Source organism: Gallinula chloropus (assembly GCF_964237585.1).
Source record: "Gallinula chloropus genome assembly, chromosome: 3".
In the NCBI taxonomy this organism is placed as follows: Eukaryota; Metazoa; Chordata; class Aves; order Gruiformes; family Rallidae; genus Gallinula; species Gallinula chloropus.
Genome location: NC_140087.1, coordinates 31,629,368 through 31,646,244, shown reverse-complemented (window position 1 = coordinate 31,646,244; position 16,877 = coordinate 31,629,368). Strand labels below are relative to the sequence as shown.

Below are 16,877 nucleotides of genomic sequence, written 5' to 3'. Positions count from 1 at the left end.
TGCAGGGCCTATTGGCACCCTTTTCTTAGTACCCACTGCCCAGGCATGGGCCATGCCCCAAGCTGTTTGCTCTGCATTCATAAATAGCTTGGTTGCTTCTGCCGAAGCTAGCTGCTGCAACTGCCCTGCTGGGAATGCTCAACCTAGTTAACATCTGTATTTCTACATTGCAATCTTCAAAATGTAGAAATACCTATCAAATCTGTATTGCTGGTAGAAATGTATTTGGATTCTGCTCTCCTTGGTTTTTTTTCTTGGAGAGAGGAATTTTTAAACTTCTATCCTGGAGGAAGAAGCCATCATTCCTCTCCTGTTGCACATCATTCTGATCCTCCTAGGGAGCAAAGATGACTTTCTGCAATGTTCAGTTTTCGTAGCTTTTTTTTTCTATTCAGTGGTTCTTGGTTCTTTCTCCTTTCTTTGCCCACTTGCTTGCCAGCTTTCATACTGCAAGTTGTTTATGTTCATGGTTATTCTGTTATTGCAACTGACAATTTCATGTTTTGCTTCTAGGAAACTCTTGTAGATTGCTACAAACCAACAGAGGTAAAAAGACTTTTTTCTTAAATACTATTCACCTGTGGAAAGTTTAGCTATGTTCAAGCTTAAGTAACTTTTCTAATACATATGATAATGTAAATATCGGAATATTAATAGGGAACTGATGGGCTTGTGGCTCTACATCCTGTTTGTCCCTGTCACTTAACAGCAGTAGGAACAGGATTGGGCACTGTGGAGGATCTGCTCATCATTCCAGCTCAAGTATCAATATTTTTTTCTGTATAATATCCTTATTGACTTTACTTATGCTTGAGCTGTCATGTTACAAGAGAACTAAACACAAACCTCATCAGAAAATTAAAACCCTACCTTCTGAAAACCTGTGGAATTTCAACTTGAGATGGACTATGTGCTCTTTGATATGAAACTAATTTTATTTCTGATGATAAAATTTTCTTATTCTGGGAATTATTATGCAGATATGCAGTTCAGCTAATTATTTTTGTGAATGGACTTGAATAGAATTGTACACTAATCTGAACTGAGAGGGTTTGGTTAAAACTACTCAACTTTCAACCTGAACATCTATTGTTGTGTCCAGTGGCAATATAAACTACTTATCATAGTAATGTGTGCTTGCTAGGAAGAATAATTATTGTAACAAAATATTGGACTTACTGTAAAAAAAAAAAGAAGAAAGTCCAGGTTGTGGGTCAGTTTCTTGGTTGAATTACAAGTCACTGCTTTCCCACCAGCAGCTGCTGTGCAGTACTGCAAAGAGCAGGTGGCTTACAGGATTCCCTTAGTCAGGGAGCTTTCGGCTGTGTGTGACTAGAAGCCAGATGCTGTTTTGAAACAAGACTGCATATAACTTGGATTTTCAGTAATGTCTGTAACTGTAGGCACTTAAACTACTGGGGTTTAAGAATCTTTGGGGTGTCAGGAAGAACCAGTGATATGGTTAAATAGACACTTCACAGTCCATCAGATACTTTCTTCAGGGCTTTTTCCATTTATATTTATTCCTGTGCTAGACTGGGGAAGCTCTCCTGAATTGCTGCTACAGTTGCTGGTGCTAACTCTTTGATAGTGCAAGGAAGGAAGCCAGAAAGACTCGTATGGTGACACTCTTATCTAGCTTGATCCCAGGTGTACCTTGATTTCTTTACTGTGTGTGGTAACACAATTGCCCAATACAGATATGCCAGGCCAAATAATAAGTTTTCAGATGTCTCACTGTGGTAATACTACACTACAGATGACCCTTGTCAGCATTCTCCAGCCTTCTCTCAGCAAGTGCTGTTGGATCTTAGTTCTTCTAAGATAGGTGTGAAGACTGATATGCCATGTGGAATGTGACATAGTGGTTCTCACAGGTTAGTGAGAAACTGGGAGCCATGAGTGGGTGGGAGGAACAGGTTGTCATAAGAGTTTAGCAGTATCTTATATGCTAACCTCTTATTTCTGTGTTATCTGGAGGCAGATGGGGAAGGCAGAGAATCAAATCATTACCCTTCTTCCTTCTTCATTGAGAATGTAATATGATTAACTTTTCATAGCTCTGAAGTTTGACACTTAAAGCAAAGACAAATTTTACAGCTCAGGTAAGGGTACGTGACAGCTGTTAGTGAGCTTTCCACTGCAACCCTTCATAGAACTGCATGAAACCTTTGTGCTGTGCTGGTAAACTAACAGGCATGGCAGTTCACAGGAACCAGCATCCTAGACACATGTGCTCAACCACCTTCAGGGTGCTTGAATCAAGGTCAAATTTTTAACACGGACTTCTCTTTAGTCCTCTGCTGATGGAATGGAGGCAGCTTCTTTACCTAGGAGAATATCCATCTTCCTTGATGAGCTTTTGAGATAACTAAATTGAGAGAAGTACTTAAACTGCTCCTCTGTGAGGATAGTTGCCAAAATGAGAGCCAGTTCCCAGGGCTGTTTTCACAACAGAAGCTTTTCTTCGACTGTGGTGTAAGCCCAATAGTACTGGATGACTGCTGACTTAAGCCCCTTCAAAAGAGTGATTTCTTTAAACCTGCAGTATGTGAAGCAAGAAGAACCTTTAAGTGGGCTTAAACTTGCTGTATGAGGATCCATACCTTGTTTAGAAAACCTGCAAGCCTCTCATGTTTGCAGACCATTCAGAACTATTGAGGTAATTGGTTTGTGAAAGGATTTCTAGAAGATTTGCAGAGAATGGATGTGAGCTGATGGAATTTCTCCTGACCAATTGAATGCAGCTCATGAAGTGCTCTAGGGATTTTTGGCATCAAGAGTTAGACAATTTGCAAAAGGCAGTAATCCCTAACTGAGGGAATATTTATTTAATGTCTCTGCTATTCAGAACATAAGGAAAAAATAGTACAGGCAGAAAGCTTAAGAGCTTGAAGCTCTTATCCCATCTGTTTAAAACAAACAAAACCCCCAAATTTATCTTAAGTCAGTTTTGCTTAGTGCCTTTCACTTCCACTAAGGGTTAAGGAAAGACAGGTATTCTTTCCATGTATTCTGGATTGACTTTTCATCAGAAGCAGAGATATTCAGGTCACTTGGAAGGTAGAAGCAATTTTTAACGTCTTTAAATTGGGGAAAATAGTAGCTGACAGCAACTTATGAGGAATTACTGTGAAACCTTTATTCTAAGGGAAATACAGGCAGACTGTTGAATGTGCTCTGAAATTTTAAAAGCTTTTATAAGGTAGCAGTTGCAACTGTTTTAACTTGTGTGGAAATAGGCTTAATATGAAAACCTTGTAAAGTGGTGTAGTTTACCCAAACAAGGGAACTAAAGGTTAGTTAGGAAAGTGCACACAGTATGATTTTTTTTGGGTGCTATTTAAGTTTACATTAATGATCCTTAAATGAAAATGTTGATTTGCTAATCAAGATTCATATGCAATGCAACTGTGTCCTTCTGTCATTAAAAGCTAAGTTTGTGAAATGTGCCAGAAACTAAAAATAAGTTCTGGGCACAATTTACCTACTTAGTTTAGAAACATAATAATTAAAACATAGCTAAGATATACATTTGGTAACTAGCAAACTTTAAAGTGTGCTTTTATTCGTGTTAGTCACTGCAATGTGTGACTTGTACTTATACTTCTACAATCTCCTCACTCTGTGCAACTAAGTGGCACTTGAAGAGGAGTAGCTGCCAGACTCGAGGCATAGGCTTTGGGATTTCTAGTGTGTCCAGTGGTTTGATACAAGGTGTTGGTCATCCCAGAATGCAAAATTAAACAGTGCTAGAAGTACTCTTCAGACAGTTCATGCTCTCTTTGCTTCCTCTTCTCTGCTGTTACTGTCACACCTAGTTCAAGAGCTGTATATGTCCTGTAACCTTGACATAAGACAGGGCTCAATGTGAGAGCAGCAATGCATATTTAGGACTGCAGAAACCAAAGGGTAGGCATCTACAAAATTGAAATCTTGATCTCAACTTTTGTGGTTGAAAAGGAGCAGGGAGCAGCATCATCCTCCTGTATCACTCATGTGCCAAAGCAGTCACTGCTTCACTCAGTGCTGTGCATCACCTGTGGAAATCCTTCTCAGGCCTTTGTCAAGTTCTTAATGTATGCCACAGGGAATTTTGGGTTGGCAATGAATGTGGCAAATTTAAATATAACCTGTAAACTTCATGATAGGGTTTTGACAGTTGACAATAGAACTTTATTTTAGTGTCTAATTTTAGCCCGTTTAGAATAGGAAGACTGTTGTGGGCATGAAATCAGTGAGGTTTTGTCAAGATGTATACTTAGGAGTCTGGCTAAATCTGTATTGCATCTCTGCTGATGGTAGCAGCAAGACCACTCATTTAGACTGGGCTTTGGAAAAAATCTGAAATATTTGTGGCTGATGCAAATTAGAGCTGCTGCCAGTGGGACTGCCAAAGTAATGACAGGAGAAATGGCAAGGGCATCCTGTGAAGGATGTGGTTGAGCTACACAATGCCTGCAGATAACGGATCTTTGAAGAGAACCACCTAAATTAGGTTTGGGGTTTCTTTGCTGCTTTCTTTTCTCATTAAAAAAATACAGTTTCAGGTGAATAGACTAGAGATCTCTCCCACTTGGGCAGGATTAAATCTATCCAGACCATTCTGTTAGTATAATTCCTCACTCAGTGCAAAATGGAAGAAAAAAGAAATGAAGCTGCATCATAAAAAAAGTTCTATTCCTGGGAACTTCTAATACTTTTCAATATTATTTCCAAACAAGCTATATTAAACTGCTGTTCATATTCTTTGGAGAGCTTGGGCAGAAATTTAAGTCACTGACTACTCAGCTACTTCTGTGGCTGGAGTATTTCAGCAGCTTTTAACACATTGAAGAAAGGTAGAGAGCAGTTGCTTAACTGTATGTTTCTCCAAGTTTAATTGTTAGTTGGAGCAAATGACAGGCTTGTGAGGCAGCTTTTTAGAGTGGTCCAAGCACTGTGGGTTTTTTAAACTAAAACCTATTTTGAGTAGCTTTCAGAGAACATATGTGCTTACTGTGCTGACACAAATGGAAGGCCGAATGCTTTTGAAATGGAACTTCTCAAATTCTGAAGGATGATGGTTTTTAAGGTTCTGTTTTATTAAAAAACAAATAGTAATGTGAATTTGAAAGAATTCATATCATCTGCAAGGCAGCAATACATCAGATACCCATTTGAAGCAACAGTAACTAAAAATGTGTCCTAAAGCCTCAGTGCAGTGTTACTGCCTTATAGCTGGGAAGCCTAGAACCTCATAGACATTTACTGTAGCTCAGCTGAGAGGTGGTAAATTATTAAGCTACAAAATTTGGAATCAAACAGAACACTTTGTAGAGGGGAGAAAGTTAGAAACTATGCATATTTAATAGCTGTGCACCCAGGAATGTGTTACTGCCATGGCACATGGTTTCTTGCTCATCATGCTTTCTTGCTCATCCATTTGACCACTCTGAATTCAGTGAACTCACTCTGTTTACATGCTTGCTGAGATCTACCCTATATAGTTCTGCAGTGTTGGAGGGAATTAAGCTTGCATGTTTCGTTTCAGCAAGTAGTCATGAAAACAACATAGGAATACCTGTAGCAGTACTCTAAGAATAGAGGCACAAATAATGATTTCACAAGAATAAGCTGCTGAATTGCAGAATAACTGGACTCCATGTCTTGACCATGGCTAAGCTGTATGGTATTTAGTTAATGCCTTGTACAGGGCTCACTGAGAAGCAGAATTGCTGTGTATTGTTCTCTTCTGGGTACTGACAGTGCTGTGGCCTCACTGGAGTGTCCATGTCAATGGGACTGTTCAGTGAGGCTGCAGAGATGCTGCACTAGCTCTTGCTAAAAGAAGGCAGCTTCTGGTCTCCTTCTCACAAAGCATCTGTGCCTCATTGGTTCACTGCCTCAGGTTTGAGCTTGTGGGGAAGGGAAGGTGCTTGTCAGTAGGGCTCCCTCTTTTTTCTTTGTTTTTAACTCTTCAGATAGCATTTTTTGAGCTATGTTTAGTTTCTTCCCCAATTAGCTGTGGGCATTAGTCCCCAGGCTGACTTTACTTTTCCTATCCAACCAATCAGGGTCTCCCCAGAAATTCGCCTTGGGCAAACAGTCAAGGAAATGCTGGTTTTTGACTTGGCTGCAGGGAAGTAAAACTGTGGAAGAAAGCTGGGTTAGGATTCATTTCATGCTCTAGTGAAGCAGGAAGACTAGAAACCTTACATTTTGGTTTAAGAACTAGTCCTATCACGTGTACTGTTTGTAGAAGAGCAATCTGGAGATGCAGAGTCTCATTAGTCTCCAGAATTAATTGGAAGACTTGAATAGGAAGTCTAGAATTCATTGTCTGTCAAATGACCTCATTAAAACAATGAATCACACCTCTAAAGCAGAGAGGTGAAGTGATTTCCTCCCTTTCCTGAATTATCATTTCACCTTTGTTTGTTTCTTTTTTTTTAAAAAACACATTCTGTGCTAGATGTAATGCTTTTGCTGAACTTGAATGCCTTTGATTCAAGGGAAAGCATTAGAGGAGGGAGAAGACAAGTGCCTAAAGCTGAATATAGACGAGCTCAAATGAGCTATAGGTTTAGTCTCTATCTCATTTAAATTTGCCCTTAGAATTAAAAGGATGCCTTCTAGGAACAATGATTTTTGCATTATAAATTAACAGGACGCTCAATACTTGGAACAAAACTGTATTTAAAGGTGGTCTCCTTACAGAAAGCCTGTAAAAAAAAGAATCAAAACTGAGTTTGTATACGTTTTTGCTCTTTCTAAATATTTTTTATTTACCAAGGCTCAAAGTGCTGGTATGAGATTTTTCTTCTTTTAAAAGTAGATGTGACCTGTGTATTTCTGGCAGGAGCCCTCTAGGGAATTATTTATAAATTCTTCAATCTTTAGAAGAATTATTGTTAAAATGCTTTCCAACTCTGCGAGTTAAGTATTATATAAGCATATATAAAGTAGATAATCCACCCTGTGTTATAGAACTATTTTTTTACATGATCAGCTTTTAAATTCATGTTTCTGCACTTCAGTGTATCTCTTAGAGGGGATTTCAAGAAAATGCTCTGGGTGAAATGATTTTTGTGCATGAGGTTGAGGTAAATGTAGATATTAAACCTTGACTCAACTGTCCACAAGGACTAAAACTGCAATTTTTGTGTGATGTTTGAAGAAAACCAGTGGGTATTAGTGTATGTCATAAAGCTGAGGTATAAAGTGGAGGCTTATTGAAATGCTGTGGAATTTCTTTTCTTGCCTCCAAGAGGGAAAACATACCTTGTTTCTAGAATGCAGCCTTTCCTTGACAGGGAGCTGCAAAACAGGACAAGCACTGGAGCACAACTGTGTTAGCAGCAGCCAGCTCCGTGCCAGCATCAGGTACAGAATGATGCTGGACTCAGAAATGTGCTGCACCAGTGCCCCGGCTTGCATACCCGTGTCACCTGTATGCCAGCACTACTGCTGCAGGTGAGGTGCTGCCACACACACAGTGCTGTCCTTGGCTTTTACTCTTCGGTGCTGCAGACCCTTATTTCAAGAAAAATAGTTCCTGAGGGGAGAAACACTTTCAGGTGTTACACACACTTAAGTGAATACAGCTCCTTTCCTTAAGAATAACCTCAGCTGCCTCAGATCTGGTTAGGGGGTTTTGCCCCTGCAGTTCAGTTAGTTTTGGAAGCTTCTAGGTGGTGTTGGTATTGAAGAAAGTACTGTGCTTTGCAAAAGAAGGTGCTTATGGTACCGCTTCAGAGTGTAAGGGGAGGAACTTGCTGTAGCATCGTACTGAAAAGCCACCGAACGCCACAGCATTTCGTAACCAAGGGAAAATTGCTCCAAATTCTTCTGACTTGGGGGAGAAAATGAACAGAGAAATTAAAGGGCCTTTCAGGCAGAGATATCCCAAAATGGGGACAGTCAGAACCATGTCTACAGATGTCCCTGTCCACTCTGCAGTGGACACTACAGTTCCTATAGTGCTCTTCAAACTTCTGTGAAGCTGTTCAGGGTTTCTGGTTGCAGTGTCTTGTTGCTGCCTCGATGGTGGGTGGAAGGGGTGTAGGGTCTTTGTGGCTTTAACAGAAAACTGAAGTCATTGAAAGGGAAGAGGTGAACTTCAGCCTGTTCCTTCCCGCAGCTGTCTCTATCTGATGCTTTGGCATGGGGGTATAGGTAGCTTTTCACAGACAGAGCTGTTGATTGGCAATACTAATTGCATTAGGTCCATGTAAAACTTCAGGTCACTTCAGAAAGTTTTTCTATGATTTCACTGCAGGGCTTTAGATGGCACCATGCTATGTAAGTTTTGCATTAAGCCTTGACAATGAAGATGACAGCAGCAGTGCACAGCGCATTGAAAGCCGTGAGTGCTTAGAGTAAACCTGGCTCCCTATTTTTTTCTGGCCTTCGAATGGATGAGTACTGTACTCTGACAAGTTTAGAGTTGATACTGTCATAGTGGCTTGTGCCTATGTAGAAAAAGCTTCTGGAGGGTGGAAGGGGAGGACTTGGGGTCTTAACAGGTCTGCTTTTCTCATAATTTCTTTGGGCTGTCTATCCAGATGTGTTGTGCATAGATGTATTCCTGTACTGGTCTTGATTTAGCTAGGTCAGGAGCGGAGGGCAGAGGATAAGGGTTCTCGGTAAGCATGAGCCGCCCATGCTGATGTGTTGGCTCTGCCCCCCTTGCTGTTCGTTGACAACCACAGCTGGTGTGGCTGCAACAGTAACCATGGTGCGACAGGACCCACAAGAGTATAGATGTGCATGAACTGTCAGGAGAGGAAATGGCTCTGTTGGGGTGATACCTGCCAGGGTTGTGGTCCCACCAGAAAAACCTGACATCTTTCTCAGGTTAAATTAGATGCTTACAGAGACTTTCCTTATGCACGTGTAGCACCTGGATAATATGTCTCAATGTGACCTTTTTGGAAAGGTACTGTGTTGTCATTTAGGTGGTGACCTTGTTGGCTGGAATTTTTAGCCTCAAGCATTCATCTAGGAAGTTACACTTTTTGTCCTTTCACATCAACCTCACAGGCTCAATCTGTAATTACATTCCATGTTTATAGCTAAATGATAAGAACCTTTGTAGGTGTATGCATAGTATGTAAGGGTAAGCATTATTCTCCCAACATGGTGGTAAGGGGGTGATGAAGCTTTTGATGCATCTGCAGTTGTTACATGACATTGTATACCAAAAGGATTTACGATAACGCTGCAACTGTAAACTTCTGTTTTCTCCCATGTTTTAAAAAGAGCAAATCTAAAGCTAGAGAGAATATTATTGTGAATAAAGACCTGGTCTGTGAATATTTTTGTTCATAATGGCATCATTCACTGAGCTCTGCAACCAGCCTCACCCAGCATAAGCCAGAGGTGCTACCTCTGCCTCCTTGTTCCTGCCTTGCCTCAGATTGGTGTGAGTGTTGCTGTGAAGCTGAGCAGTGAGCCTGGTTGGAGACCTGAGCCAGCTTGGAAGGTAGCAGAGCAAGACGAAAAACAGCTGACTGTTTACCCAGATCAGCTTTCTGTTCCAGCTGAGTATGCAGCCAGCCAAAATGCTACTGCCAGTGTGGAGAGTGGTGGGAGAAACACCTCTTGGCAGAAGTGCTGGTTTCTGTGCAGGCTTAAACTGTGGAAGTCATCTTTGATTATTTGCATTGTATCCAGCCATAGATATTGCTTGATTCAGCAGTTGGTTGAAGGCTCTGTGCAATAAAAGCCTGGAAGATGGCTAGCAATTGAGCCTGGGCACTCGTGCAGAGCAAAAGCTAGTTGTTCATACCTCTACTGTGTGATGAGAATATGCATATAAGGCTTCTGGAGATCAGGTCAGAGAAATTCCAGCTTAGCAATAAAAGCTGAAATAAAAATGTATAGTTTGCTGCTTTTAAAAACTCAAAATCATGGTATTATGGGATCAGAGAAATTACTCATATTTTCTAATCTTTTTCCATAGGAATTTATCAAAGAGCTGCTAACTCGGATAAGAGGAATGAGGAAACTCAGTCCCCCTCAAAAGAAGAGTATATAAATAACTCGAAGTAGTAGCAATCTGTAAAAGACATGGCAAGGGGAAACAGGACTTTGAATACAAGACCTTTATTAAAATAGCTGTCTTTCTCCACAACTACTTTGATTTCATTCAGTTTTGACTCAAGGAAATTTCTTTTGTGTGTTTTAAGGGTTCTTTTTTAAGTGTCAATTTTTTTATCAAGAATATCAACACTTTGGATGCTGCTCAACTTTCACTTGAGGATTACTGAAGCAAGTGAAGAATCCAAGAGTTAGTGATGAGGGGCAGCAAGCCTACGTGGTGAACCAGAAGATCTTGTAAATTTACAGAGCTAGGAGACTTCTCCTTGCAACTAGTTGGATAACGTCTTTTTAAGTTGGTTGTACATTTAACTCATGGATGTCAAGTTTCTTGTGCTTGTCTGTACATAAATTATAAAGTGGGTTGTGAATACTGTTTCACATGAATGGAAAGAGAAGTTTGTTACAGTAAATTATTTAAATGGTGGTTATTGCAAATTTGCTACCAGAAGGTACCAATTTAGATTACTAAAATGAGTGCTGCCATTTTTCTAAAGACCCTTAAAGCAGCCCAGTGACAAGTTTCATCATATCCCCTTGTTTAGACTGCAGCATATGAAAATTGGGAATTTTAAGGGCTTTAATACTTAGACTTAAAGTTATTTGACTTCACTGCTTTGCCAGATTGCTTCCTTTCCACCTATGGTGTCTTGGAACTCTGCTAGCCTGGACCAAGTAAGGTCCTGCAGTGATATCTAGAGAAACCTCTGTCACTGTTTAAAAGCTGCTTGAGAGAGGAGGGGGAAGGCAGTGCTACCAAAATGAATTACAAGCACTGCCTTGCATTTAGTGATGTGGTCTTAATTGAATGCAGTTTCCTCTCCTATTAAGGTAGGCAAAGAATATGTTTATGGCTCTGTCCTGAGAAGTGGGGAGACTTCTTAACTTGGGCTCTCTTACTTGTAAAAGCAAGAACAGAAGAGAACCCCACTCCCTCCTGGAAAATGTCCTAACTAAAATGCTCTGTGAGCTACCATATGCTGGTAGGTGATGCTAGTCAGGCATTTTATATCAAGGGTGCTCTGAACATATTTTATTTTTCAAAAGAAGTACATGTTTGTGAATTTTATGTGTACTGGCAAGCTTTTTTAATGTATTTAATTTTGTAATGTTTACCGATTTTATTTACCAGATATTTACTCAAATAAATGGAACAACTTGTGACTTGTTACATGTACACTTTACAAGAGTACTGTTGCTGAGTAGGTTTGTAACTGGACTTGCTCATCAGAAAGAGAATTCTGTGAGGTGGTAAGTACATGGGAACCCAGCTGTATAGACCCTGACTGGTTTTTAACGTGCCTAGTGTCACTCAGCCAAGCTCCTGTAAGCTGCTGCACAGCCTCACTTTTGAAAATCTTCTGGAGATGATGCCTTCCTTCCCCATGTCCTGGGAGATTTAAAAAAGGGGGTAGGGGGAAGGGGAATGCCTGGAACTTCTTTTGGATAAATGATGCCATTTCCTTATTAAGGTCTTCTGCCACAGCTGAGAGTAGGGAAGGGTGACTGAGAGACACTAGGTGACTCTCAGTTGTTCACAGAAGATGTTGCAGAAGGGTGACTTCCAGCAGGAGGCACTCCCCCTTTCTTCCCTTCTGCATGTCTGAATTCTCAGAAAATTCCAGCAGCTTGGTTGCTTTGCCTGCAACAACTCACGTTTAGATACTCTATCTACCTTTCTGAAGTTCCAATTCAGCTCTGTTTTCCTAAGGAGTTTTCCTGCAAAATTTTTTAAAATTGTGAAGTGAAACCTATGCTCTGGGAAAACTGGGAGGAACTTGGGATTTCATCTGAGTTTTTTTTGTGTTGGGATCTCCTGTTACTGTCAGTATTATCAGTGGGAGATGTCTTCAATTCTGGAAGAGCTCCAGGTGAATGACCTCTCTTGCCACAGGGAGACTGTCTCGCCTTGGTCTGTGTTCCTTGCAGAGCATCTGATGTAGCTAGATCTAAATACCAAGTTTTTATCAACATCAGCCTTTGAAGGAGAGTGTGTTAAAGGAAAAATTTTATTTACCCCTGAGGTAAGGGGCCTTTTGTTAGATTTTTCACTCAACTCTGGAAGCAGAAATCAGTGGTGTTTAATAAAGAAGTCTTGGTTAATAGCAGAAGTCTGATGTTTGACTTGCCAAGTGCTTTTGCAGGCCTTTTTCTGAACAGCTTGTTGGTTTGTAAACATTTGAGAGCTTTCTGAGAGCATCAAGTTTATGCCCAAAATGGGAAAAAAGCCCTTTTGATATGGGACTCATTAGTGATGCTTGGAGTTTTTGGTGGGTATCTGAAATGCTGTTGTCTCATGGGTGTTCTTCCCTGGCTCATAAATTTATTCATGGGTCTTCAATACGTGGGCTGAAACAACTGAGAACATGTTATACACCTTTCCAACCGAGGTGCTTATAGCTTGCCTACATTTTATTGGTGATATTTAGAAACAACCCCAAGTCTGAACATAAAAGGTTCTAGGGCCTTCTACTTCCACAGATGCATTTTATGACTTCACTTAAGCTTTCCATTTTTTTCTTCCTTTAAATATGTTGAAAATCAGAGCTGTCAATGGCAGCTGTACCAGTTCTTTTGCCTTCTACAGCAAAACACTACTTCACAAATATTCCCCCTCATGTTGCTTGGCTAAAAAATGCCTACCCAACTGTGTGTATCACATTTCTGTCATGGAATCACAGATCCATAGGGATTGGAAGGGATATCTGGAGATCTAGTCCACCCCCCATGCCAGAACAGGATCACCTAGATCCTAGTTGCACAGAATCGCATTCAGGTAGGTTCTGAGTATCTCCAGAGAAAGACTCCACAGCCTCTCTGGGCAGCCTGTGCCAGTGCTCTGTCACCCTCAGAGTAAAGATTTTTTCTTTCCCTCATGTATAGCTGTGGAAAATAGCCGTCTGCCCCTTCTAAAACCACTTGGTTTTACACTCAAGCAGTAAAGATTGGGAAAGTCCTTACTGTTTTCTTATGTGGATGGGCCAGTTGCTTCTGTGGAGGGCTTCCTCTCTTTCAGCTCTGTGTTTTGCTGTCTTACAAATGTCAGTGAGCAAAACCAAACTAAGTAACCGTGTTGTAGCTGGCCTGGTTTTCCTGGAGACTTACAGGGTCTCATTCTTGCTACTTTTACTTAATGGATGTACTCTTAGCCTTGGTGTGAGGGGAGAATTGACCCATTCACTTGAGATTTCATTGTGCTTTCTTTTGTGTTGTGTGGGTGTCCTTGGCTCTGGGCAGTATTCAAGGGGCATCTCAATAGCACACTGTTACTGAAACAATTTCAGTCTTGCAGCCCAGGCTCTTTGCTGCCCTGACTGGACAGCTTTCATGAGAAGGGCCAAGTCTGGCTGCACTGAAAGATTCTCCTGGGCTGTTTAGTGGCTAATGAAAGGAACTGAAGTTCCCTCTTATAAATACATAGCAAAGCTAAGGTTTTTGTATTGAAGTGCCTCTTTGGTGTACAAAGACTGCCTACAAGAACATGTGTTTCTGGGGTCTGTTTCATGGCATAATTGGCCTTTGCATGTTTTACCACTGGAGGTAACAGTGTGATGTCTCCTGTGGTTGCTCTTCCAGTTGGCTCAGAAAGTGGAGGAAAGCCTGGTATGTACTGTGCCTGGTGAGGCTGCAGCGACAGGATAGTGCATTCCTGTGGCACAGAAGAAAGGAGATGAGCCATTCTTCCATCATCCTAGTGTTCCCCTCCCCCTCATTATTCCTATGACAAGTTTTACTCCTGAAGTTGTCATTCATGCAGGGAACATGTGGGAGGGAAGTGTCCTAGTTCTGGCTAGGACAGTTAACTGTCCCAAGGAGCCAGCACAGTTGAGCTGTGATGGCCAAGGGTGCTTCCACACCATGTGATGTCCTGCCCCTGTTAAAGGGGCCAGGTGGGGAGGGGTGGGTCTGTGCAGCTCTGGGTTTTTCTGAGTGTGGGGTGAGCAACTGGTTGGTGTTGGGTTGGTAAGTGCTTTGTGTTATTGCTCTGTGTGTGTTCTGTCATGGGCTCTGTTGTGGTGGTGGTCCCCTCTCCCCATGCTGTCTGAGCAAGCTGCCCTTCCTTCACCCTGTGGGTGCTTTTGTCTGTGTCTCTGCCCCATCCTACCAAGGGATGGAGGGGAAAGCTGGGGCATGTGGTGCCTGGCTGCTGCCTGGGGCTGAACCACAACAGTCCTTTCTGGCACCCAACATGGGGCACGAAGGGTTGGGATAATGCTAGATCTGACCAGATGGTGTTAAAAGCTGTGATAAGTATTCATCATGTTATGTGAACAGCTGCTGATCACAATGATGTTTTCCTTGGTCATGTGGCTGTGGTACATGAACCACCCCTTGCTCTATGCAATACCTGCCCTGCTGTTTATCACCTCTGGGAGGGGTGTCTGGAGTCTCATTTTGTTGTACTGAGTGATAGTGACTTATGATAGGATAACATCAGCAGTCAGGAGCCTAAGCTGGTATTTGTATGTACCTTTCCCTGTTCTCAGAGAACACGAGCAAGAAAAGCAGGAGCAAAATACCTACTCCATTTGTGCAATTCAAACTCTCTGTCCCTGATTCTTGGTAAAAGTCTTTAGCACTCTACCCTGGCAGGTACAATAGAGCTTGTGAAATCAGAATTACTGAACAATCTCTCCCTAAGATGGTTTTAATGATTTCAAGCAGCCTTAATGTAAGCATTTGTCCCCAGGGAGGAAAAAAACCCACGTGGGCCACACCATCAGGGAGCCTGTTGCTTGGGAACTAAAAGATGCAGGTTTCATTCTGAGCAGTTGAACTTAAACTCTTGGTGAAGTGCTATAACAAAAGGATTAATAGCGTCTTGGCTACATAAGGTTTGTTACTGCCAGCATCATGCACAGATGTTTAACAGGTACTGGATAACTGCATGCAATGCTTTTATAAACTATGTTGGGATTTAGGGAAGGAGTCAGAAAAGAGGTGCTGGGAAGGGAAGTCTAGGGAAAAAAAGGTAAGTTACCTGTTTAGCTGTTTAGAAAATGGAGAAGAGTCTTGCTTTGCATAAGTGTATGGAAAGAAAATGAAAAATGTTAGGGTCTTTATGTGTTGGAGAAAAGCATGAGGAGGAGGAATCCCTGGAAGGTGAAGGAAACTTGAGTGTGGAGGAAGATAAAGCATCTCAATGGCGAGATCACTGACTGAGTATCCCCAGATTGAAATTGGATGCTTTTCTAGATAAGTGGTCGTTAGATGAGTTACTCAGACAAGACAGTCAAAAGCCTGCAAAGTCTAGACATCTGCTGCTTTTTCTAAAAAGAATTTTGTAAGCTGGAGGAGACAAGTAAGAAATGATCTTGAATTTATGGATTGTGCCCATGTTACTACATGCCTAGGTAGTGGTCAAATCAGATTACCAGTACTAGCTACATATAAACAGTGCTACTACCTTTTACTTGACTTCCATGTTACTACTACTCTTTTTTTCTGTCAGTAATCAAAAAGTGTGAATGTAATTGAAGCTGCTGCTGAAAGCTTGAGGGAAACTGAAGTGTAGAAGAGAAAATGTGCCTACTGCTGCAAAATTTATTCCTGCCACTGTAGGATCTGGCTGTAAGTGTTCATACAGAGTGCTTCTGAAGCTTTGAAATTGCTATTAATAGTAATCTTATCTAGTGCTGCTAGGATCTAATTTATTGGTAGAACCAGTGACCAAATTCTCTAAGCTACTACTTACTTCTCTTAGCTTCTACTACTTATGCTTCTGGTTTTTTTTTTTTTTTAAAAAAAAAAAGTCAGTTACTTAAAACTAAAGAAACAGATATTTGAAAAGTTATTTTTAAAAATTGTATCTAAGACTGAAACTTCTCTTGTAGGTTCAGTTAACAGGTTTTGTTTGGTAGCAAACTCATGTCTTCTCCCACTATGTTGGTATTTTAGTTGAAATTTTTTCTTCTAAGGTCAAAATAAAAAATATCCTAGGACAGCACTTAGCAGAGGTTTCAGTCTACTGTGTAATGCTGGGCTTGAAGCACATAACTAATTACCAAAAAATATAGGAGCTGCTGATCCACTTCAAGGATAGAGACTTGTCTGACTAACCTTTCTAGAGGTCAACAAGAGCATGAGGAGCTTTCCTGCCACCTGAAGACAGATCCTACATCAGCTCAGGCTTTGTGTATGGGTCTCTGCCCACTTGTGTAGGGGGGCCCTACATAATCCTACTGGGGCTTGTGGGAGTGGGAGCAACGAGTATTATCAGATATATGAAGAATCGGAGTGTGCGAGCCTGTGGCAGGATTGTGCTTACCCAGGATTGGTGTTCCCCTTCATGTTGCTTGACCTGAGGCCAAACCCTGATGGAATAACTCCTATTTAATGTACTGATCTACAGCAATGAGGAAATCCCAGTAGGGATAATATGTGGGAACTCCCATCAATTTTTGCTGTCTCCTAGTAAGAGAAGTGACAGAAGATGCAGACAGGTCTTCCACACAGCTCTGCCTGAACCTCTGGGTCAGAGCCTGCCTTCCTGTGCGTGCAGCCTCTGCTCCTGCAGTAAGTACCAGGAAGCGAATGAAAAACCTTCAGCGGATGCCTTGGGCGCATCAAGCAACCCATCCTGAGCCAGATCCATGGCAAGACTGCAGACAGTCTGCCACAGTGGTGCTTGAGGTAAAGGCACTAGGATTGACTTGGTGAACTACCACTGTGGTTGGCTAGGTAGGTGTTTCCTAAAGAGTTGCCATAACAGGGAGGACTTCTGGACGCTGCTCATGGGTTGCTTCCAGCGTGCCTGGACAGTGCTGTGGGCAGAGCAGGTCAGTGCACTGCCT

The 16,877-nt window shown here is 41.5% G+C and overlaps 1 protein-coding gene across 1 annotated transcript in view; it reads left to right on the top strand.

Annotated features, from left to right (window-relative positions):
• The window catches only part of PPP1R14C (protein phosphatase 1 regulatory inhibitor subunit 14C), a 53,336-nt gene extending 42,123 nt beyond the window's left edge, over nucleotides 1-11,213 (top strand). Inside the window, exons 3-4 of the mRNA XM_084262104.1 lie at nucleotides 514-546; nucleotides 9,947-11,213. Of these exons, the coding sequence (XP_084118230.1) occupies nucleotides 514-546; nucleotides 9,947-10,021 (108 nt within the window). The 3' untranslated portion in view covers nucleotides 10,022-11,213. The remainder of the gene's footprint in view (nucleotides 1-513; nucleotides 547-9,946) is intronic.
• The last annotated feature ends 5,664 nt before the right edge of the window (nucleotides 11,214-16,877 follow it).